This window comes from Peromyscus leucopus, chromosome 1, assembly GCF_004664715.2.
Source record: "Peromyscus leucopus breed LL Stock chromosome 1, UCI_PerLeu_2.1, whole genome shotgun sequence".
NCBI lineage: Eukaryota > Metazoa > Chordata > Mammalia > Rodentia > Cricetidae > Peromyscus > Peromyscus leucopus.
Window position 1 is genome coordinate 82,202,621 of NC_051063.1, and position 24,376 is coordinate 82,226,996.

At 45.8% G+C, this 24,376-nt stretch overlaps 1 protein-coding gene across 2 annotated transcripts in view; it reads right to left on the reverse strand.

Annotated features, from left to right (window-relative positions):
* Prkcb (protein kinase C beta) overlaps positions 1-24,376 on the reverse strand; it is a 333,907-nt gene that overhangs the window by 93,913 nt on the left and 215,618 nt on the right. For both annotated transcript variants that reach the window (XM_028867864.1, XM_028867863.2), the window contains exons 6-8: positions 14,775-14,931; positions 13,518-13,652; positions 3,386-3,482 (exon numbers count right to left, since the gene is read on the reverse strand). In XM_028867864.1, coding sequence (XP_028723697.1) covers positions 3,386-3,482; positions 13,518-13,652; positions 14,775-14,931 — 389 coding nt within the window. The remainder of the gene's footprint in view (positions 1-3,385; positions 3,483-13,517; positions 13,653-14,774; positions 14,932-24,376) is intronic.

Genomic DNA, 24,376 nt, shown 5'->3' on the forward strand with positions numbered 1-24,376 from the left:
CCCAGCTACCTCAGGAGGCCAGGAAGCAAGGAGTGCCTGGAGAGGCTCCTACCAACCCCAGGAGCATGGACTGAGCTTGGTTGATTTCCGGGGAGGAGGCTGGCGACGCCATTACCAGCATTCAACACCTCAATGTTTCTGTTGCACTCGATGCTCCTAGAGGCATGATGTCATCCTATCCTCATGTAATCTTGGGCAGTTAAGAGTGTCAGAATCCCTGTGTTACAGATGATGAGTTGAAAGCTCAGAGTAACTTCCCTGCCATAAGGAGGATTTAAAGCCAGGCAGCTTGCGCAGACTCTCGGGTATGCTCCCCCAACTCTGGTCTGCTGCCTATAAAGAACTGCCACCCCCTCTCCCCCTGGCTCATCTTGTCAGGGGTAGGTGCCTCCACTAGTGAGGGAAGAAGGTTGTAGAGAAGGCCCCAGCTCCGGCCCCTGGACAGGGACACTCAGCAAGGAAACTGCTAGAGTTTTCTTTTTTAGAAGACAGAGGTTATTAAAGTCTAGCTGCTTGGAGCAGCAAGCGCTTGATCTGACCATCACCAGCAGCAGATTCGGGCAGCCAAGGGGACAAAACGTTGAGGAAAAATCTCCCCACCCTGAACATGTATGGATTCCTCGTCTTTGATCTCCAAACAATACAGTATTAGCCATTTAGAGACTTCTGCATTGTAATGTGCATTCTAAGTCATCTGGGTTGGTTTAAAGCTATACATATACATATATATGTGTATATGGCATTCTATGTGGAGAACCTGGTGTCTTCAGGTTGGGTATCTCCTGGGGGCAGAGGGCTCTGGAACTAATCCTTCACTGTCCTTACCCAACCTCTTCCTTTTCTTGCCTTACCTCCTTACCACCCTGCTCCACACACGGCTTGTGGGACCAGTTCCCAAATCAACTACCATCATTTATTTACTGATGGATGATTTTGAGCTAGGGTCTTGCTGTGTAGCCCAGACTGGTTGCAAATGCTCTATCCTCCTGCCTCTGCCTCTTAAGTGCAGGAAAAGCACCTCCAGACCAGGCTCAGGACCCTTATAATATATTTCTAGAGAAACTCAAGCCCATGGCCATGACCAGCTCTGGGGCCTTGGAAAGTTTTTACTTCTTGTGCCTCAGTTTCCTCTGCTGAAAGAAAAGTTGGAGTGGGCCTTGTGTACCTTTTGGGGTATGTGACAAGGAAGGCATTCAGAGTGACACACAGTGTGTCCTAAGTACTTTGTTAAGAAAGTGGATCCTAAGCCTGCTGGGAGACTCACTCTGAACCACCCACGTTGGGCAGAGGCAAGGCCAGGGACAGAGGACGCCCTCCAAAGGACGTTCTGGAATGTCTGCTCATAGCATCTAGCACACCCCACCCCAGAACACTATCACCCTGATTCTGGCAGCTCCAGTCACCCCAGATAAGGAGCTTGAAGGTAATTCCTGACTCATTCTGGGTGCTAATTGCTTATTGTGAGGGGATTACATTTCTCACGTTCAAGGTCAAGTAAAATCCCTCCATGTGTCTGAGAGCGATTTCAGTCGGTTGGAAGCGCTTTTTTTAATCAACAACTATGGTATGGAGCGATTATAATTCAGGCATAAACAAGTATTTGCAGGCTCCTGCTAGGGATAAAGGGACATATTTTGTCGCATGCAGATAAAACAACCCTGTGCTTCAAGCCAATTACTGTCTCAGACAAATGCTCTATTCCCATAGAAAATGTTTTCTTTGGTGTTTGGAAATGTCACCCCTGCCGCCCCAGGACAGAAGGAATTATTTTGTGAAGCTGAGACTTCATTTTCTACAAGAGAATACCGGCCTTGTTTTTTTGTTTCGTTTTATTTTTTTTTCACCCATAATCATAACGGCCTCAGCCAACAGATACTGCCAGCCCAGAAAGATTTCTTTGGAAGTCTTGCCTTCCAGTTCTTTTCTGAAAACATCCAATTCACAACTCTGTGTGGTGGGAAGGTTCTTTTATCAAGTTATTCAGACTTGCACAGCCACCAAGAAAATAACCTTTAGTGATCAAGGTCATTGTATATGTTAGTCATTTTGTCACTGAGACCAACACCTGATAGGCATGAAGTAAAAGAGGAAAATGTATTTGGCTCCCAGTTTCAGAGGGATCTGCCCATGGTCTCTTGATCCTGTGCACTTGGGCAGGGCATCATGGTGGTGGGAGTGTGTGGTGGGCAACATCTGCTTACATCATGGTGGACAGGAAGCAGAAAGCAAGACAGGAAGGGCCCAGCTAGGGACAAGACACCTACAAGGACCCACTACAGTGCCTAGTTCCTCCAGCTGAAGTTTCTAGAATTTCCTGCAATAGAGCTACCACCAGGGACTAAGCATTCAAACCATAAGCCTGTGGGAACACTTCAGATTTAAACTAGGACAGTGGAGGGGAGATGATTGGTGAGCCCAAGGCCAACCCACTCATTTCCAGGGAGAATCCATGGCATCTAAAGCATCCCTATTGTCCAGACTGTGTGGAAGACCCAGGCTCAAGACAAGGGCCCATGGGTACTCAAGTACCGTGTGTCTAGCTGAGTGAGAAGCCAGCATGCTTCTTGGAGTAAATGCCAAAACCTTTCTTAAAGCCATGGCAGCCAGTTCTCTGACATCACCCACTTCCCAGCCTCACCTTCCCCCAACTCTGCTCTCATTGACTTTCCAGAGCAGATGACTGCTTCCTGAGACCTGACTGGCCACAAGGCTTAGCACATTAAATTGTGTGAACAAAGCACTGAGTTCCCCACATGAAAATACTTTCAAATAATGTGATGCACATATACCATGCACAGTCACACCCACCTTCCCCCGAACATCTCCCTTGGCAAAACCGGCAGGTGCCTACACACCTCACCTCACAGGAGCTGACAGGAGTGACCCCTAGCCCCCAAGACAGAAAAGGAGCTTATCTGAGCAGTAGAGTCCGAGGTCACACCCAGTCACTATGGGTTGGAAAAATGATTGGTAGGATCTGCCCACACGAGCTTTGTAGAGTCATCAGTACAGTCAATTATTTGAAAACAGTACAGACCCACCTGCTGAGAGACCCAGATTCAGAATGCTAACAAAATATATCTCTACTCTGTCCACTTCTCCACTCCCATTATTACCATTCAGTCCAAATCAGTATCACAAAGACCTGGGCATGGAATGAGCACTTTGGAAGAAATGTCTAAGTCTGAACCAGTACAGGGAAGACTTCACAAGGGAAGGGTCTTAAAGTATAAATAGGAGTTTTCTAGGAGCTGGAACAGCATTGCAAAGGCTCAAGGTCATGAAAGGTCTCCTCCATACATACCACACCACAATCAGGATAAAAAGATCGAAGTGATACAATGTATCAGGTTCCCATAGAAACGGTGAAAGAACAAAACCTCACCTCAAACTTCTGTCGCAGCTCTTCATTGCCCTCGCTCCCTTCTGGCGGCACAGGCACATTGAAGTACTCGCCCTCTTCCTGGCTCAGTAACTTGAACCTAATGAGAGACAAGCAGTTGTGATAAGTCTGTGACTGTGTGTACAAGCATCAAGCTGAGCAGAAAGCCTGCCTAAAAAACCTGTGTTGAGGGCCGGGGAGACAGCCCAGTAGGGTAAAGTGCTTGCCATGCCAAAGCAATGTGAGAACTTGAGTTCAAATCCCCAGAATGCACATAAAGCTGGACAAGGTAATGCACCTGTAAGCTTAGCCCTGCTAGAGCGAGGAAGAGGCTGAAACCGGAGAATCCCCAGAAACTCAGCCATCAGCCAGCCTTGTGCAGGCAGCATGAACAACACTGCCTCAAACAAGGCGGAAGGTGAGGCCAGGCCAGGCCAGGCCAGGCCCTCCACACTGGGGCTGTGGCAGACGTGTGTCTGCACAGGTGCACACCCAGCTCTGCCCGCTAGTCACGCACACCGCCCTCTGTAGAGTCACTCCAGCAGGCCTCCCGGTGGGTGTGGGCTTTCCTCTCCCACCCCTGACTACAGACCTCACGGGGCTGTTTTCCCCTGAAAAGGCTGTGTGGGGGAGTGGGACGGTGTGGGACACTCTGTACTTGGCCTCTGAAGGAACAGTGTCCCTGTGGTTATGGGCACAAGCTCTGGCACTGCATGGCGGCACCTTGCTTTGGTTCCACCTCACCTCCTTACTCCTTTGGATGACCTTGGGTCCAAAGTCCACCTGAAACTTTGTATTTTGCATCTACATATTGGAATAGAAGTCTCTTCCGCCTAGAACTGAAAGGTGGTGGTGGTGGTGGTGTGTGAAATGAACACAGCACCAGTCCTCAATAAACAGCCTCCAAAAACTCACTCTTGTCGTCGCTGATGGATCAATGGTCTGATAATATACATAGCAGCTTCGGCTTATTTTTTTTAACCACTAGGATACTGACCATAAGTAATAAAGGGGAAAAACGAGGAAGGAAAGAGGACATTCAAAGGTGAAAGGGAGGCCCCCAAACTCCTCCTCCCCAACAATTCTCCCTAGAAATTAGCATCTATGATGTAGGTGCAAATATGGAATTTTAAGCTCAAAGTTTTTCTCAGTGCACACATCCTCTTGAGCAGTGTCCATTTGAAGGGACAGGAGAATCAGAGGCAGTAATCGAAGCCTCTAAGCCTCACACTGGCTTCTCGGCTCTCTCCCCTTAAATCTCTAAAAGACATGAAACCAAGAACTTGTGTGTATATCTGCTGGAACTCAAGGAAGCTTGCTGTAGACATGAGTTCCAGGAGCTTCTATGAGGTGATGTGACTGAACATGTGAGACTACAGGATGGTGTGGTCTAGCTTTGTCTTTCATAAGCCTCTTCAGGGTTCTGCTAAAATCTGCACATTATTTTGACTTAATGTTTTTCATTAAAATAACTGGATTTTAACTAGGCTGTGGTGGTGCATGCCTTTAATCCCAGCACTCAGGAGACAGAGGCAGGAGAATCTCTGTGAGTTTGAGAAGCCAGCCTAGTCTACAGAGTTAATTCCAATTCAGCCAGGGCTGCACAGAGAAACCCTGTCATGAACTCTGTGCCCCAAAACAGGATTTTTAAAAAATAATAAGTTCACATTTAAAGTCTATTGTTTGGGTTGAGGGTGAAAATTAGCTTGTACAAAGAGCTGGATTCAACTACTGATATAGAAATTGAAAGAGGAGGGTAGAGAAGAGAGAGAGATTTTATCCCTTCCTTTAAAATGAACCCACTGTCACTTTTTAAAGTAAAAGGTGACCGTTAAAAAGAAAGGCAAAGCTAGGAAGACAACCCGTGGGTGAAGTGCCTGTTGTGGCAGCTTGAGAACCTGAGTTCAGATCCCCAGCACAAAAGAACAGAGCTGGGCCCCTCTAATCCTAGCCCTGGGAGGCAGAAACAGGAGGATCCCAGGGACTCTTAGCCAATTGGTGAGTTTCAGGTTCAGTGACAGACCCTGTCTCAGACCGTAAGGTGGAGAAAAGTGATTAGGAAAGACATACATCAACCTCTGGCTTCCACACGTGCACTCACAGGCGCGCGCGCGCGCACACACACACACACACACAGGCACGCACACACAGGCTCAGGCACACACACTCACACTGGGTTGAGGGGCAGTGTTGTGGTGTGAATGTGAAACATCCCTCACAGACTCCGTGATTTGAATTAGATGCTTGGTCCCCACACTGCAGTACTCTGTTCAGAAGCTGTGGGCCATTTTGTATATGAATCTCAGCTGGAGGAAGTAGGTCATCAGAAGCATTAACTCTGGGCTCTACCCAGTCCTTAGTTCCTGCCACACACTTTGCATCCCACTAGGGTGTGGACAGCTGGCCTCCTCCTCATGCTCAGCCACCATGATGCTCAGTTCAAGCACATGAGACCAATCAACTGCAGACTGGAATGTCTGAAACTGTGAGCCAAAATTAATCTTCATCCTTTAAGTCCTTCTGTTGGGTAGTGTTTAGCCCAAAGAGGTACAACTGCTGCCACAGTCTAGCCTGAGCCCTCTCCACTTTCCAGATGGCACCAGCAAATGGGTGAGTGTCACAGCATCTTCGGCATCTGCCAGCAGCCCCCAGGACCTTCTCTTTGCAGGACCAAGAACAGAGTGGACAAGTCAGTATAAGTCTAGTATCCAAAGTCATACTGGGTCTTGCAATTCAGAAAATATAGTTCACGGGCTTTCATAGGTACTGGGAACCCCAGGCGCTGACTAGCATGGATCAGTGTAAGTGAGGGTCCCATGCCCCCACATCTGGGAGGCTGGGGGAGGGATCAGCTCTGGGAGCAGGCCTGCCATAAGCAATGTGAGAAGAGTGTGTGGAGCCTTTCTGGACTCAGACTACGTGTACTTCTACTGTACCCATGAAAGGACACCCGTACCCTAGAAGAAAAAACAGGGACTCCAGAGCCGGTGTAAAGAGGACACTTCTCCATCAGGAGGAATGCTTGCTTGCCTGCTGTCTCTAGCTGTGGTCCCCTCTCAGAGAACAGGATACCTGGTCTGCACAAAACAGAATTCTAAGAGATTACAAAAGGTTCCTGGCTCCCTTATCTGGATCTGAAGGGCTAAGGCAGGGACACCCACCACTGTTGTGCTCATCCTTCAACAGGGAGAGATAGAGGCAGCAGGACACATGGAAATGCAGGCATCAGAATGAAAGAAAGATAGAAGCAGTGGATGAGGCCAACCTAGAAACACAGCGGCCGAAGGAAAGTCCTAGAAAATGCCTAATTCATATTTTCAAAGAGAGCCAAGAAAACAGAACCATCTGAAATTAGGAAAGACTGTTTCAGAAAAAAAATCCAATCACTGAGTTTCAAAATCCACTGGAGATAGTGAACACAGGACGGATAATTCAGACAATTAGAGAATGAGAAACAGAGCAGCATCTAACGTGAGCGGGAAGAACTCCATTAACACACATGCTGGGAAAATGTTCTTAGCCTCAGTTGTGAGAGTTCTTTTTCTCCTAAGTGCTGGAGACCAAACCCAGGCCTTTGTGTTTGCTGAGCAAGCGGTCTACACTGGGCGACATCCCCTATAAAAGGTTCTTAGCAATCAATGAGCAAACTGCAAAGCCAGGGCTGTCATTCACAAGTATAAACAAATGGCAATCTGCAAATGACAATGCTTAGCATAATTAGCATAATTAGAAACAAAGAATGTGTATGATCCTTGCATTGACAACTGAGGGTGAAATAATACTCTCACACATTCATCAGACGGGGATTTTCTTTTAAATACAGGATGTGTTGGCAAACATTTTACTGACACACACGTTCTCAGAGTCATCCATTTCAGTCTTGAGGATTTATTTGGAAGTAATTAAAGCTGTACACATAAGAGTTGAGCTGCCAGTTTGTTATCATGGAGTTATTGTTTATAGATATGCATTTTAATAAAGGACTGTCTGATGGAGGTAGAGTCACAGCATGGGTCACATGAAGCTATAAGAAATGATGTCTAACAGTGGCTCAGATAGGTCAGAGGACAAAAGAAATTGCTTGTCAACCAAGAGGATGGAGTTAGGAACCCCAGGACCCAAATAAAGCCAGATCCAGCAGCATGCATCTGTAACCCTACCTTCCTGGAAGCTCATAGGTCACCTAGCTTGGTGTACCTGGCAGTGAACCAGACTCTGCCTCAGACAAACTGGAAAATAAGGACCAACACCAGAAACTGACCTCTCACCTCCACGTGCATACCACAGCACACAAACACCAATCTCACATGAGTATTCACACAAATGACCATGCATATACACACCCATACACATACATTTTAAAAAAATGTTGTTTCCAAGGTTATCAAGCAATGGGAACAGGTTCATAATAAACTGTGAGATTTTATTTTTATTTTGCAGGCATACACAGAGGTGGAGGGACACACACCACCAGTTCCCCTCCTTGCTGACCTACACTTCTTCATAAGCTGCTTCAAGATACCTGCAGTTCTGGAGGCACAGGCTTGCCTCAGGGCCTTTGCACATGCTGCTTTCTCCCTGGACAGCAGCAAGGCCCAGTCCCTCCTCCTTTTAGACAAACAAATTCTTTCCTGAGAAAGGACTGAATGAAATCTACATATCAGCCCTGCTCCCAACATTCTCCCTCCCTGTTTCCTGCTTATGTCTCCAGATAACATTTGTTTATCAATCTGGAACATGCATGTTTTGTTTTGTTTTCCTAATGTAAAAGTGTTTCTCTTTTTCTCCACCCAAAGGGACAGCTCCCTGGGACTGATGATCTGTATCTATTTAGTTCTCTTGTGTCTCCTAAGCACAGAGGGTTCTGGGCTGTAGATTTCCAAAGAATGAACAAGGGACCATATGGGTGCCATCAGCGAAGTGAGGTTATGGGAAGAGCATTAACTGCAATAACCAAACATCCATGTCAAGTAATAAGCCAGGAAGAGCTACACAGTGGCTGATACTGCTACATTCATAGGAGGAAAAAAACACTAGAAAAGAAAAGATAAAGTTTCTAACAGTTTTACTGAGAGAGCCATGACAAGTGTTATGCACTCAGCTTAAGCAAACAAAATGAAAATATAAAGGCATAAAAGGTCCACAAACCATGAGGATGTGGAACTCATCAATGCTGAGATGTGGTATACCCTACAGACAAGAAATACAATTGTTTTCAAATGCTCATATAATATATAGGGACATTGAATGCATACTGAGTTTAGTTGGAAAAAAAGGAAAGGCGGGAAGGAAAAAGCAAGGAGGTAGAGAGATGGCTCAGTAGTTTAGAGCACTTGGTGCTCTTACAGAGGACCTGGGTTTGATCTCAGCACCCACATGGCCTCTCACAACCATCTGTAACTCCAGATCCAGGGGGTCAGAAGCCCCCTTCTGGCCTTCACTGTTTTCAGGCATGCATAGTGCACATACATACAAGCAGGCAAAACCCTCATACACATAAAATTATAAAATAATACATAGAACTATTTTGAAGAAAGAAAATCAAGAAGCCTCATTCCCTGTCTAAACCACATGACTGCAACTTGACATAGAAACAGATACTTGAAGACTTATTTTACTTTATGTTTGTGTGTGTGTGTGTGTGTGTGCGCGCGCGCGCGCGTGTGCCTGTGTGTATGTATGTGCACCATGTTCACACACGTACCCAAGAAAGCCAGAAGAGGGTATTGGATCCCCCTGGGAGGCATCTGGTGGAGGTGCTGGGAACCAAACTCCATAAGAGCAGCAAGTGCTCTTAACTGCTAAGCCATCCTCCCCACCCAGGAGCCAATATTTAAATGCAAAGCTATTTCTCAAGGTTAAAGCATATGCCTACATGTAAGTGTGTAAGAATGGAGATGAAAAAGAGAATGGCAGACAGGCAAGCAACAACGGAAGTCAGGATGTGACATGTTAAAACTTAAAGGGACTGTCTATTCCCCCAATAGGGTTTGTTATTCTTACAGAGCTGGGTAAGGTAAGGAGAAAAAAACAAATAGCAAAATACTCAACCGGAGTTCAAAGACAAATGCAAAATAAACAGACAGAGAGAAGAAAACAGACGTAGAATTGAGACATAGTCCCAGAGCAGATTCTTTGGAGAAAACAAACCAAACAAGTAATACAGATGAATCCCCAGCAAATCCAAGAGGAAGCGGGGAGACAGCATAAATAGACACAATTAGGTGCAGAGGGGAGGAGGGTTTGACAGCAGGTACAGAGCTGGCAGCTCCGAGGCAGATGAGTGGCCGGGGGCAGGTGCCGCACATCTGGAGGCTTCTGCAGCTGCCTCTGGGGGATCTGCCACATGGTTTTAAATCACAGTTGGGCATCACCGGACAACCAGGACACACTCTGCGGGCTTCCTTGAGGTGCAAAGATCATAGAGCGTGCTAACCGAAATCTAGGTGACGGAGCCCTCTGCATACTTGAGCTCTGGGGTCTAGCCTACCGCTCTTTGAGGCAAGTTTGTACAGCATGTTCCTGTTGCTGAACACCAGAGGTATCTGCTGTATGATAGTATTTAGCAAGATGATTTTTCCAGATCCTTTATCGACTTGGAGGACCACTGTTGGTGTCATACAGTACATAACTGTATAAGACGTCAGGAGGGTTAGAGGAGCCCATCTCCTACCAGAGGGAGAAACTGAGTCTGCAAGAAGGGATGTGACTTACTGAACATCAGAGAATGTTAAAAGACTCTCTGGACAGCATGAGGCCCCTGAGTTTGGAACTACAGCATCCACACAGAGCACCCTGGGTGTGGCATCACAGGCATATAATCTCAGTGCCAGAAAGCAGACACAGAAGGAATCTGGAAACTTTCTTGGCTAGCCTAGGTGAATCTTCAGATTCAGTGTGCCTCAAAAAAATTGTTAATTATTATTAATCCTACTTTTTTTTTTTTTTAGATTTTTGTAGCCCAGGCTGGCCTTGAACTCATTTTATAGCTAAGGATAACCTACCTTGAACTTCTGAATGTCCCTGTCTCCACCTCCCCAGGGCTGGGATTACAGACCGACATCAACATATAGAGTATGTGTGGCATTGAGAGGGAACCTACTCATCTTATTATCATATCCAGGCCACATGTCTTTTCACTGTCTTTCTGTTTGCTTGGGTTAAATGCATAGCTCTTGTTAAGTTTCTCCCAGGAAAACTGTTTCAGTCAACAACTGTTTTAAGTAAACACTTGGCTTATTGTTGTTGTTGTTTTCATTTAAAATTGTTTGATTGTCTGAGAAGAACAGGCATGATGCATCTCAGACTGAAGGCTGTGGTGTGTACTGGGCCGAATGTGCACACAGCAAAACTAGAGGTCTCTGTGTGTGTGGCGGGGGGTCGGGGGACAGCTTCGTTTCTGAAAACGGACTTAAGTTCCTCATGCAGTTTAATTGGTCTGGGAAAAAAGCAGTCGAGGAATTACAAGGAGAGGGGTACGCTGGCACAGTCCTACCTTCATAGAGGATTGTGCCATCACAGCAGCTGGGAGGGATGGGGAGGGTGGGGGAGGCCTGGGGCAGAGCTACCATCTCTCCATGAAGGGGTCTCAGAAATGAGGAGTCCCAGAAGGGCTGAGAGCGGGGGCGGGAATGGGGCCTGGTGTGGCCTGGGATGGAATACGCTGGTCTCCGTGAGGAGGGGACACACAGAGGAAGACAGCAGGCCAGGACCCGAGGCACAAGCAAGAAGCCAGTGAGACGCCTCAAACAAGCTGGGGCCAGACCTGCTCCTGGGGTGTGGGGGTGCTGTTCAGAGTAGCTACTCTGCAAGAGAGAAGCCTGGGAGGCACCACCGGCAAAACCCTGCTCTGTGGCCACCACGAGGTCACAAACAGTCTGAGAAAACCTAAGAACGTCTTCACAGAAGAAGCCATGTTTTTTATATAACTATGATTTTTGCACCTGCATGTTCAGCCCAGTGTCTGGCATCCGGTCAGAGCCAGTCCGTGGTAACTATCTTTATTACAATTATTATTATGTTCTCTCCTGCCTCACTTCTACCCACCAGGGATCATGGCTTTTCTCTTTAACCGCTGTCAAGGTGACTCCTTGTCTGGGAGGAAGGAACTCCTTGTCTGGGAGTCCGTGAAGACGGGAACATGGCAAGGGGAAGGTATCTAAATCTAGCAAGGGGAGGAAAGGGTGGCCGAGCTTTTCACGCCACAGTACTGCTTCCTCCTTAGGCATCTCCTTTCTCCTATGATGCCACTAAACTTAGTCGCAGTGTGCAGGTGGCTCCCTGATCTGCAAAGAAAGATGTGAACTTTTGGAAACGTGGGTTAAGACCATCTTTTGATTCAGGCTGGTAGATGATAGAGCCCCAAGGCTGGGTTTCCATCACGCTATCATTTTCTGTATACATATGTTTAATGTTATTGCATAAAAACTTTTCCCCAAACACCAGTTTTTCAGCTGTCAGTCTACTAAATCTTTCCATGGACTCAGCCAGGGACTTCAGTAGCGAGCTGAGGACAGCCTTGACTTTACTCATTATTTTACCAGAAGGGTGTTTTAACCACTTCTGAATTGTGCTTTTTTTTTTTTTTTTTTTTGAATACCAACCCCCCTGAGTTCTAGTCCCCATCACATCTCTCATTGTGGTCCTTGATTTGTTGTTGTTGTAATTTCTTAGTCAAGGTTCATCTCTGCTCCCCACAGGAGTTTACAAACACACATTTGTCTTCCACCCTGATGCACCCTGAGGACTAGAACATTCTAGCCATTTGAAGAAAGAACCTGTGATAAATCAATATGGGACAGGGACTAGGAAGCTTAAGGAGGACAATGGAGAATGTATGGGCTGGAAGATGCATTCTCTTTCTTGTGAGATCTGTTTGATTTTTCATTTCTTCCACTTGGAACTGAACAAGTCCCAAGCGAGACAATTTAGAAAGAAGACAATTTATCTTAAAGAACTAAGAACAGGTCCAATCACCACTTCCCCCAAAGCGACGATTTGGAAGCCAGGTTAGATCGCTGACCCTGACTCTCTTACTCAGATGACTATGAAGTGGTTGCCCACAGGGCTGACCCACTTTCCTGTTGCAGATATTGGATGAGGGTGCTTCGTTCTGGCGTTGGAAGGGAGCAAAGCAAAAACTCCAGCAGAAATGAGACATGAAGGTGACTATGGACAGGCTCAGGAGGCACTGTCAACAAAGACACACCTCCTTAAGGAGTCAAGATTGGCCAATAGGCTGCTCAGATATGTCAGGTAAACTTCTAAGACGGCTTTGGTGCCCATGAGGCTGTGTGCAGTAGGGCAGAGATGATAAACTAGGGACAGGTAAGAACTGTGGGCAAAAGAGAACCATGTCCTTTTCACAGCTTTAGCCTTGTCATGTCAGATTGTGCGTGCGTGCGTGCGTGCGTGCGTGCGTGTGCGCGGGCATGTTCCTCCAGGAGAAAGGTTGATATTGAGTGCTTTTTTCAATCACTCTCCACTTTACTTTTCACTGAACCTGGAGCTCACAAATTGGTTAGACTCACCCCCTGCCAGTGAGTTCTAGGGTTTTTCTTGTCTCTGGATGCCCCCAATTTCCACCCTCTTTGCCACACCTGTGCTGGGGTTACAGAACATGCCACTGCTGCTGTGCCCGCTTCTACATGGGTGGTGGGGTCTGGATTCAAGTCCTCATGCTTATATAAAAACAAGCTCTTCACTGACTCAGCAAGCTGTCTCCTCATCCCTTTTAATACTAGCAACTAATTATTTTTTAAGCCCTGGGGATTAAATTTAGGGCCTTGTTCATGAATGCTGGGTAGATTCGTCACCACCCAGTGATCTCCCAGACTTCCTTTTACTTTATTTTGAAGCAAGTACTCAAAGTTTCCAGGTAGGCCTTCCCCGGGCAGTCCTCCCAGCCTTAGTTTACCAAGTGGCTAGGATGAAAGTCCCCTGACACCAGGCCCAGCTAACTCCCATTTTGTACATTAAAGAGCCAAATAAGGTACAATCATGAGGCCAAGCCAGCGATCATTGCTTCGGGCTTTTGTTTTCATTTTGCAATTTTAAGAGAAAAGGGAAAACATGTTCAATCCCTTGTCTGATGGACTGACTTGCATTGTAGTTTCCAATACAGAATCCTTCTTACCAGCCATCCACGCCGGCCTTCTGCAGTTCCGAAATCCCAAACGACAGAGATCCCATGAAGTCATTCCTGCTGGTCAGGTCCCAATCCCAGATCTCTACGGACAGTCTTCTGTCTTTGTCTGATTCCTTCAGCTGACTAGAGGGAGAGAAAGAGAGAGCCAGTCAGCCAAGGCCATCGTGATTTCTCAGGCAGATGAAGTGTACAAGAGGATAAGAGACTGAGACAGAAATCCTTAACTGTCATGAGCTGCTGCGGGAGACACACTTGGTTTATACTACCTTGGGAGGCGGGGCTCATTCTGCTTGACAGCCTGTTGCCCCAACAGGTGGGAGACCTAAGCTAGCTCCAACAAAAGCAGGTCTATCTGTGGCCATTGTCTCGGTCTTTATTCCCACAGACAGTCGCTGGAAAAAAATTCCAATACCCAAGACATCATTGGGCATGCATGTGTGTGCATTTGCATACACGTGGGTTGGATATGAAGTAGAGAGACTGCATGGAGAAATCTCTTGCTGGAGTCTCAGGGGAAACTGTCCTGCCACGTGGCCCTGAGAGGCTCAGCTAGTCCTTGCTTTATCCTGAGAAAGAGGCAAGGATACGAGGCTGCCCCAAGAACCATGACGCCCGCTTGTGGCTGCAACATGATCTATGGCGTCAAATTACACAAAGCTGCATCCTGCTCAGTCTTCTTCTCACCAAGGGGCTTCTTTAGCAAGCCTTGTGCATAAAATAGGAATGAATTAACCAGTGGTTATTAGTCAGATCACTTAATTAGTGCTTGATTGTACATCATATTGAACACATCTGCTCAGTAAATACCCGCTATTATTATTAATGACTATTGGCCCAGACATATTGAGAGGGGACCCTCATACTCTTCCTGGCCAGAGAAGATCCTGAAGTAAAGCTGATATAGTTCTCCCAGTAGGCTGCAAAGCCAGTGCCATGTAAACTCGGCCCTAGAGATACTATTAGTATGACCTACAGACTATGCCCTACTCATTTACCTTCACCAAGCAGCATACGTGTTCAGTCCCATCCAACCACCTCCACACACCACAAGCAGTCTCAACTCTATTTAAAAAAATCTGATTTTCCCTTGGCTCACAATACTGAAATCCAGATGGAAGAGAAAGGAGGAGTGGTGAAGGGAAGAAAAGGGAAGAGGAAGAAAACAGAGACCAAGGAGGGATGCCCCGGCCCCTGATGACCTATATCCTCTGTCACCCATGCTGAGCCGTCGTGGTTTGCACTTACAATCTGAAGGTCTCGTTCCACTCGGGGTTGAGAGAGCACTTGATGGTCCTGGTCTTCTGCTTGCTCTCACTTTTGGGATCAGGAATCAGTTTCAGTTTGACGTAGGGATCTGACAAGCCATTGGGGTCCATAGGTACAAGATTTTTAGCATCTCTTACTGAAAAACAAAATGCAGTTTCAATATTAGCAACATCCAAAATGTTGAAGTGTCTGTTGGTGATGCCTGTGACACCTTCGGCAGGGTCCTGGGCATCATGCCTGCCTGAAGGAAATTTTATTAATATCAACAGCTAGAGAGAGGCATGTAAATGAGACAACCTGACAGGATGCAGATTCTGTTCCATACTATACAAAAATTATTCTTAAAAATCTTTCTTATTAGCGTATATTAATTATGCAAAATAATGATCCCTTTAATATTTTCATGTGTGTATATAACACATGTGCTGGCTAGTTTCATGGCAACTTGACATAAGCTAAAGTCATTTTGGAAGAAGGAACCTCAAGAGAAAATGACCTCACCAGATTGGCCCAAAGGTAAGACTGTGGGGCATTTTCTTGATTGATGATGGATGTGGGTGGGCCCAGTTCATTGTGGGCAGTGCCACCTGAGCTGGTAGTCTGGGTTATATAAGAAAGTAGGCTGGGCAAGGGCAAGCCATGAGGAGCAGGCCAGGAAGCAGCACCCTTCACGGTCTCTGCATCAGTTCCTGCCTCCAGGTTCCTGCCCTACCTGAGCTCCCACCTGACTTCATTAGATGATGGACTGTAATGTGGAACTGTAAGGTAAAATAAACCCTTTCCTCCCTGAATTGCTTATGGTCATAATGCTTTATTAGAATAATAGAAACCCTAAAACAACATATTTTATGTTCAGTCTTCCTAAAAATTGATTTCTGGCTTCCATTTTGCTCTCTCTCCTCTTTACTCCTAAGACACATTGTAATTTTTCTAAAATTGTCTTCCCTAAGGCCCACAACAATCTGCCTCCTTTAGTTTTAGCATGATAGTGTCATGGCACAGCAAGTATCAGTGATCTTTTTTATTTCAGTAATATTCCATTTCATAGCTATGCCATGTTTGTTTATCCATTCATCATGTGTCAACATCTGGGTTGCATCTACTTTCTGGGTAGTAGGAATGTTGCTGCTATGAACATGTATATACCTAGACACAACGGTCATATCACATGTTATGTGATGGTCAGTTTCCATTGAGACTTTGTTAATTGACTGGAAAGGACTTGGGACATTAGGAAAATACATTTCTGGTTGTGGCTATGAGGGCATTTACAAAGATGATTAGACCACAAGGGCTCTGGCTGAATTGTAGTGGGTAGCCATTCCAGCTTTGATCTGGAAGTTCCAAGCTCCATTGAGGCTTCGGCAACTGTCACACCTACAAGGCGGGGCCAAGGGAGGTACCTGGAGACCCAAGATCTGGATGGGCCAGCACTCTCTCTGTTCTGGGACCCTTGACAGTGGAGGTTGACCGAGCAGAGCTCCAGAGAACACCTCTGGAACTTTGACACACCTTCCCCAGACCCCGCGACCTACCTATCCCTTCATTTGTAAGTTACCCACTAAATAAATCTTCCTTTTAACTACATGGAGTGGCCTTAATAATTTCACCAATACTGAATGAACGGTCTAATCCACCAATGGACACCGAATAGGAATCAGCTATTAGAAGGTGGTGGAATCGCAGAAGGTGGAGCCTTTAATCCCATTCAGGAGGCAGAGGCAGGCTGATCTCTGTGAGTTCAAGGCCAGCCTGGTCTACAGAGCGAGTTCTAGGACAGGCTCCAAAGCCACACTGAGAAACTCTGTCTGGAAAAAAATCAAGCAAACAAACAAACAAACACCAGTCCCACCAAAGTCAGGAATGAGACGAGGATGCCCATTTCCACAGCCGTCACTCCACACTTGCCCTAAATGTTGCACAGATGCAGCAACACAACAAAAACAGGAATTCTCAAGCTCAAGAGGACAAGAGTAACGGATGAGAGAATGGAAGATTGGAACATCTTCCACCTCTTCACCTCCTTCAACGTTCCCGTCCATGCACTCACAGTTCTCCCACAGTGGCCTGCAGACCCGCTTCTCAGGTCCACTCTAACACCACTGACATCATTTTCACCCCATGAATTCTGTTACTCCTGGCAACAATGGTTCTCTCACCAATCAACTGTCAGGCCAGACACATACTGTCTGTCCCCCTATCCTCTTCTGCTTTCGCTCTGTTTATGTGGCCTAGACTTTAGGGTGCAGTGTAATGGTTCCCTTGAAAACACTCTCAATTTCTTTCTAGTTTACTTATCTAACAGGACACAAGTTCAATTCAACTATCTTTATTTTCCTACATCCAATCAGCTGACCACTGCTGAGATAAAAGAAGAAAGGGAAGAGATAGAGGGAGGGAGGGAAGAGGGGGAAGAGATGGAGAGAGGATGTATGGACACTCAAGCAGAGGAAAGGGAAAGGGATGAGAAGTAGGAAGCAAGGGAAGGAGAGTGGGAGGGAAGCGGGACAGGAAGGAGGGGAATTTGCCTAAGGTTATACAGTCAGTAGGGGTCAGGACTTAATGAATGAGATTACAAGAGACATGGATGGGTTTTCCTCTGCTAAACATGGGTTGACACTCTGCTAAACATGGGTTGGACATATGCCCAAAGGATGCTCAATCTACCGCAAGGACACTTGCTCAACTATGTTTACAGCATCTCTATTCATAATAGTCAGAACCTGGAAACGACCTAGATGTCCCTCAACAGAAGAACTGATAAGGAAAATGTGGTACATCTACACAATTACTCAGCCGTTAAAAACAATGACACCATGAAATTTGAAGGCAAATGGATGGAAGTATAAAAAAATCATCCTGAGTGAGGAAACCCAGACCCAGAAAGACAAACATGGTATGTACTCACTTATAAGTGGATATTTGCTGTAAAGTAAAGGATAATCATGTTCCAATCCACAGACCCAGAGAGGCTAGGTAACAAGGAGTGTCCAAGGGGGGAACACATGGATCTCCTTGGGAAGGGAAAACAGAAGAGATCTGTGGGTGGACTGTGGGGGTGGGGGTGGGGATGGGAACATGAGGAATTGAGTCGGGGTAGATGAAGGGGGAGGGTACTGAAAGAGATGAGTGAAAAGGGGGGACATTTGGGGTCAGGTAGAAACCTGGTACAAAGGAATCTACAAGGATGACTCCAGCTAAGACTCCTAGCAACAGTGATATGTATTATCTATTACTGAGCTGGCCATCTCCTATGACCAGATTGGTGACGACCCCAATTGTCATCAGAGAGCCTTCATCCAGTAGCTGATGGAAACAGATGCAGACCCACAGCCAAACATTAGACCAAGCTAGGGGAATTCTGCTGACCAGGGGAATGAAGGAATGTAGGAGCCCGAGGGGTCAAGGACACCACAAGAAAATCCACAGAAACAACTAACCTGGGCTGATAGGAACTCCCAGAGTCTGAACAGACAACCAGGGAGCCTGCACGGGGCTGACCTAGGCCCTCAGCATATGTGTGACAGTTGTAGTTTGGTTCTCTTGTGGGACTCCTAACAGCGGGAGCAAAGGCTGTCCCTAACACTCTGGCTGGTTTGGGGGAACCTATTCCTCACACTGGATTGCCTTGCCCAGCTTTACTACAAGGGGTGGTGCTTAGTCTTAGTCCTACTGCAAGTTGATCAGCCATGCTTTGTTGGTGTCCATGGAGGCCCGCCTCTTTCTGAAGAGAAGCAGAGGAGTGAATGAGGGGAGGGCAGAAGGGAGGAGAGGGGGGAGGGGAAGCTGCAGTCGGGATGTAAAATAAATAACTTTAATTAAAAAAAAAAGACATGGGTTGAATTCATCCTCCATCTCAGTCACAAGTTACATCTCATTTTGTACCAAAAGCAATAAATGTTCCTCTCTGGCCTTGATTCCATTAAGTTCAATGACCAGGTTCCCACTATGCCCTAAGTGTTCTGTTCTGTTCCGAAGAGTCTGGGGAAAGCATGAGATGCTGATCCTGTCCACAAAGAACATGCAAAACCAAATCTGTTCAAAGAGTAACTGACTTCTGATGAGACAAGAGGCAGGCCACACAGTGCTGTGGTTACAGAGCAGGCATCTCACCGGGCTTTCTCTGTAAACTTTGAACATTCCTTTCTTGATCAATAAAATATGCAAATTGGACAAAGAATATTTGGTGGGGAACCTAGAAAATACTCAATAAACATTAACTGTGCTACCAGGTCCATTTTGTTTCTTCATGGGTACCAGGTAATGGACCTTCCCGTTTGCAACGTCACCAAGAGGACCCTGCATACCTAGCACAGAGGAACTCTAAAGCTCTTAAAAATACTATTCCTGCTACTCACCCCCATGGACTGATGCTCGTTCAGTAGGACTAGAGTGAGATGTGTTCCTTTGCTTTTCTAACTCGTCTCAGGGTGAGGTGGAGGCTGCGGGCCCACGGAGCACACATGGAGTAACACAGCTCCCAAGAGTGATGCTTTCCCCACAGAACACAATCCCCAACTGTTATTTTCTCTCATCTCTCCCGTCTTCCAAGGAAAACAGCATGTGCCAGTTTCTAGTCCGGGAATGACACTTCGATCACATAGTGATCTGCATGGAAACATGAACTGAGTTCTTTTGAAGGGCCGTAAGCCTGTCTGTCTGGATGATTGGCAAGACACATGCGTGTAGAAATCGCTCATCTCTCTTCTCTTCGGGAAGGCCACTTCCCTGGGCTCCTTGTCATATGAAAGGACACCCTAGTGACAATCACTGGGAAGCAGTCGTCTGTTTTAAGTTTAGGATTCCCGCCAAATGCTCTCTGCTGGACTGCTATGCGATGTGAACTGAAGCTTTCCTTCACCTTCTGCTCCGCCCGTCTTACGGCAAACATTCCTCATCCAAACGCTAGTCCTCCTCTCCCATCACCCTTCATAGACTTTCTCCCACTTCCGTCCTCTAGAATCTAGCCTGTCTGTCAAAGGGGCTAAAATGCTCTGGGAATGAGAAAGAATAGAATTGATTCAGAGCTGTTGGCTCTCACATCTCCAGGAGTACAACTGCTTCAGAACCACTGTATCATGAACAGGTGACAGGAGCTGCAGGCTCGGATTCAAAGGCCCATCCCCTAAGAAGCTTTACAAAGTCAAGTCGTGTGTCCCAGCAATGAGATAGCCTCAAGTAATGTTTCCCAACTATGAGATAGCCTCATATGCATCGAGGAAGCAAATCTCTCCAGACCACACTTGGCTAGACCAACTTTGATTTTTCTTGATAAACATTTCTTTACTATCTATGCTGAAATCCAGCCAGGGCAGATGGTACAATATGCTCCACACAAAGCAGAAATAGCACCCATCCCCTTGGTGGAAGTTAGCTAAATGCACAGGAGAAGAGCATGCTGGGACAGAACACATGTCTTGTTTTGACCATGGATATAGGTGAGGATCAAATCAACCCCAGCAGGTGAAACCACTCTAGTCTGGTGAAAGTTCCCCAACATGGTGTGGGGAGAGGCAGCACCGACATGATTGACTTTCCTAGGGACTGTTCTTCAAGAACTTTCCTAAATGTTTAGCTCTCCTCCCCTACAAAAAATTAAAATTAAAAAAAAAAAAGGTTTGAAAAAGTCTGAAGAATTATGGTGCTTTATGGTCCCAATACTGGATTGTATAAATGACGAGATGGTTTTGGTTTGGTTTTGTTTTTCATTAAGACTCTTTTTAAAGGAGATTTCCTTGGCATCCTGAGTCCCCATAGATCTTCACTATGTGTGTTGAAACAGTGATTCAAAACCACAGCCATGGACATTCAGGTTGAGAATACTTGGAATAAGGAAAGTAAGCACTAACCGGCACAGGGGAAGGTCTACACAAGCTAGGGCGTATCTGGACTGAGAATAACCTCAGACCTGCTGAAAACACTGAGCTAGCACACGCACAGAGGTTTTGAAGACACAAGAAACAAAAATGATTACAATGTAAAGCCCATGTTTAAGAAAAAGTTCTGTGTGATTCTGTAATGAAACTGAGATCTACATTATTAGATAATAGCAGTGGTTCCGTGGTACATTTCCCCATTTGGATAATTAGACTGCACACTTAAGAGAATGTCTTTGACCTTGGAAAATATATGCTGAAGTATTCTGAGGTCAGTGGGGATCATAATCCCTTACTGAACTCTCAAATGGTTCAGATTTTTAAAAAAGCAATTATCTAAAAACGTTTAATATAGAGGATGGTAGACTACATTAGGCACAAAATAAACTACTAGCCAATTAGGTGAAGAAAATATGAGAGCTTTTAATGCTATCCTTGCCTCTTTTCTGTCATTTTGAGACTACATCAAAATCAAATCTCCTTAAAAGGCCCTCCAAATCTTCCAAAGGGAGGCACAATAAAGCGTATTTCCCACAAGGCCTGCATGAATGCAAACGTACAAACATCTAGGAAGACACACACTCAGTTATTTTTAACTAATGGTTGCATCCAAGGGGATAAAGGGCATTCTTTGGAGGTAGGAAGCAGAAGAACATTGGCCTTATCAGTCCTAGTCTGGATTTCTTACAAAGAAACTATGTTCTTACACTAATTATGTCATTGAGTTGCTTGTCAATAGTATCTGAGAATCCACTGTCCTGACCTTCAGAAGCTCCACTCCGTTCTCCCAAAGACACCACCAGGCAATTGGATCTTCCCTGTAATGCTTCAAAACTGTAATTTGAATTACAGGACCCAGCCATTTACAGGCTCCATGCTAAATGCAGAGTCAAGATGTCGTAATTGAGACCAATGGGACTCCCTCTGTGAAGCCAGGACAAGAGGAACAAACACTGACTGAACATATGAAAGCATTTTCTACTACCCTGTCCTGCCCTCTAACTCCAGGACCATTCTAGTAGCTGACATTTCTCCTGGACCTTTAGTTAACCCCGTGGATATGTGTTACATTTCCTCATCTAGATAATCATGTAACACATATATTGAAGAATATATTTACTCTTAAGAAATATACGTTGGAACACTTTAGGATTAGTGAGAACTATGACCTCAACTTATTCCCAGATGATTCATGAAAAATGCTCATGTAAAGAAGTATTTACCAGAGAGAGCTAAAAATCCCCACATACTCTGTCACACCCCCACAGGAAGCTTCTTTAGTCTACGGTCTATGTTTGTGTCAGCTTGATTTCTGCTTCTTTTTACCCATGGCATTTCTAATACCATCTTTCTCTGGTGCAGTGGCTTTGTGAGGCCTGGCTGTCCCCGAGTCTTCTTCCCCAACCCCTTCACTGGTCACATTCTATGTAGTGCCCCTGATCTTAAAGCAAGCGAACGTGGGATTTTAGGGAGCCTACATGCAGACCCGAGTCATCTGGAGCACGTCAGTGCCCCACAGGCTTCTGGCACAGCTGGCCTCCCGGGGCTGCTGGCAGAGGTACAGTTGTCACACATCTAATTATCCATGTAGAGTCCAACTTCCAGCTGGGACTGTCCTAGTGACTGTCGAGAAAAGAGCCTGTCAAGCTATCGCAAGTGAGAAAGAGGTGGAAGATGATGTAAAGAGCTAGAGAATGCCAGACCGGGGCTTAAACTCTCCCTCTGCCATGATGTGCATTAACTGGGTGTTTTAAATCAAAAGATTTCTTGGAACCTCAGTTTTCCTATTTCTAAAAAACAAAACAAACAAAAAACAGTGCTGGCATTTGAGCATGGTGATGAGTAGATCTTTGAAGTTCGTTGACTAGCCACCTCAACCAAATTTGTGAGCTCCAGGTTCAGTGAGAGACCCCTCTCAAATAATAAAGAGGTTGATTGTTCACCCTCCCAAGTGATCAAGAAAGATACCCAGTGTCAACCTCTGGCCTCCACAGGCAGGAGCACACACATTTGCTCATATGTGTACATATACAAACTCACAAACACACACACCACATACACACACTCACAGGCATGCACACACACACACACACACACACACACACACACACACACACACACACACACACACACATATATATACACAACACATGCCTAGGAGAGATGAACTAAAAGAAAAAAGGATTTATTTGGGCTGATGCTATCGTTAGTTTCAGGCCCTGGTTGGCCGCTTTTAGATCCATAGCCAGGCAGAAACATCCTGGTGGAAGAATGATGTAGGAAACGCTGCTCACTGCATGGCATTCCGTAAGCAAGAGGAGCAAATGGAAGATGCCAGGGATAAGGTTTACCCTTCACAGTCATGTCCCCAGGAACCTACCTCCTCCATCTAGTCCCCATTTCTTAAGAGTCCATTCAGCTGTGAATGCACTGGTGGATTGATCCATTGATAAGGTAGCACAGTCCCAACTGTCAAGGGATCCAGCCTTTAACACATGAGCCCTTTGGGGAGACAGACAACTTCGTATCCGCACCGTACCATTACCCTAGTTACCAGGATAGTGGTGTTTAGGGAGGAGGTGGAGCTCATGGCAGAAGTCTAACAAATGCCAGTTTCCTTTTCCAGTAGAGAATTTAGACCAAATCATGTGATGAAAATGTACAATGACCAAGATAAATTTCAGGACTGAAACAGCATCCCTTCAATGTGATCTTCGTACAAATGAACCCCAGAGGATGATGGACGGTCTGAAGTCAGATGCGATAAATCCATCCCTTGTTACCAGAAGCTTCTTTCCATTACAATTTAGTTACTTGGACTTTTGCCTGGGATGGCATCTCCTATGAACTCCCAAGAGCCTTCAATTTTTTTTATTGACAGAATAATTGCACATCTTTATGGGGCACGTTGTGATGCTTTAGTATGTTTATATATCATGTATTGATCAGCTCAAATCACCTCAGTAAATTCTTCATCATCTCAGACATTTCTCATTCCTATGTGAAAAGAACATTCAAAAGCCTGTCTTCTAGCTATTTTGGGTTCATTTATATTCTTATTTCTCCGAGCCTTTTACATTTTAACCCTCTTCCAAGCCCCCAGTTTCTTGGTGGCTCCCTTTCCTCTGGCCCACTAGGCGATTAGTGTGGTTCTCTTTCTCTCCAAATCCTGCACAAAGGGCGACACTTTCCCATCACTTCTGGGTGAGAACATTAACATCTCTACCTTCTTGTCTCTGCAGCATCCTCCTCCTTGAATATATCAGCAGGATCCCCGTGATGTCTGCCTGAGGGAGCATTCCGTAGGGAGGCATCACTCAGGCAGCTTGATGTCATCATGGAGTTATGGTCTTCAGCCGCAGTTTGAGCCTTCTTCAACACCCAGTCACCCAGTCACATGCTTCCTCAACCACTTCTGCCAGGAGCCATTTCATGATTTCCATTGTTAGAACTCGACTGGTTTCCCAGCTCCATCTTGTGTGTCTGATGAAGATCTGTGCCAGGTGTCCAACAGAGCTGTATGTGCCAATGACCTCCAACTCTATTGTATTTTCATCAGATATTGTGTGAGAGATTTCCAGGGCCTTTGGGAATGGAATACAACAAGGTCTCTCTAGCAGGGAACTATATTACCAAGTCTGTGGATATTAGACAAGAAGAGAATTCCTTTATTTAAGGTCTCGGGGCTCAAGGCAAAGGAAGCTG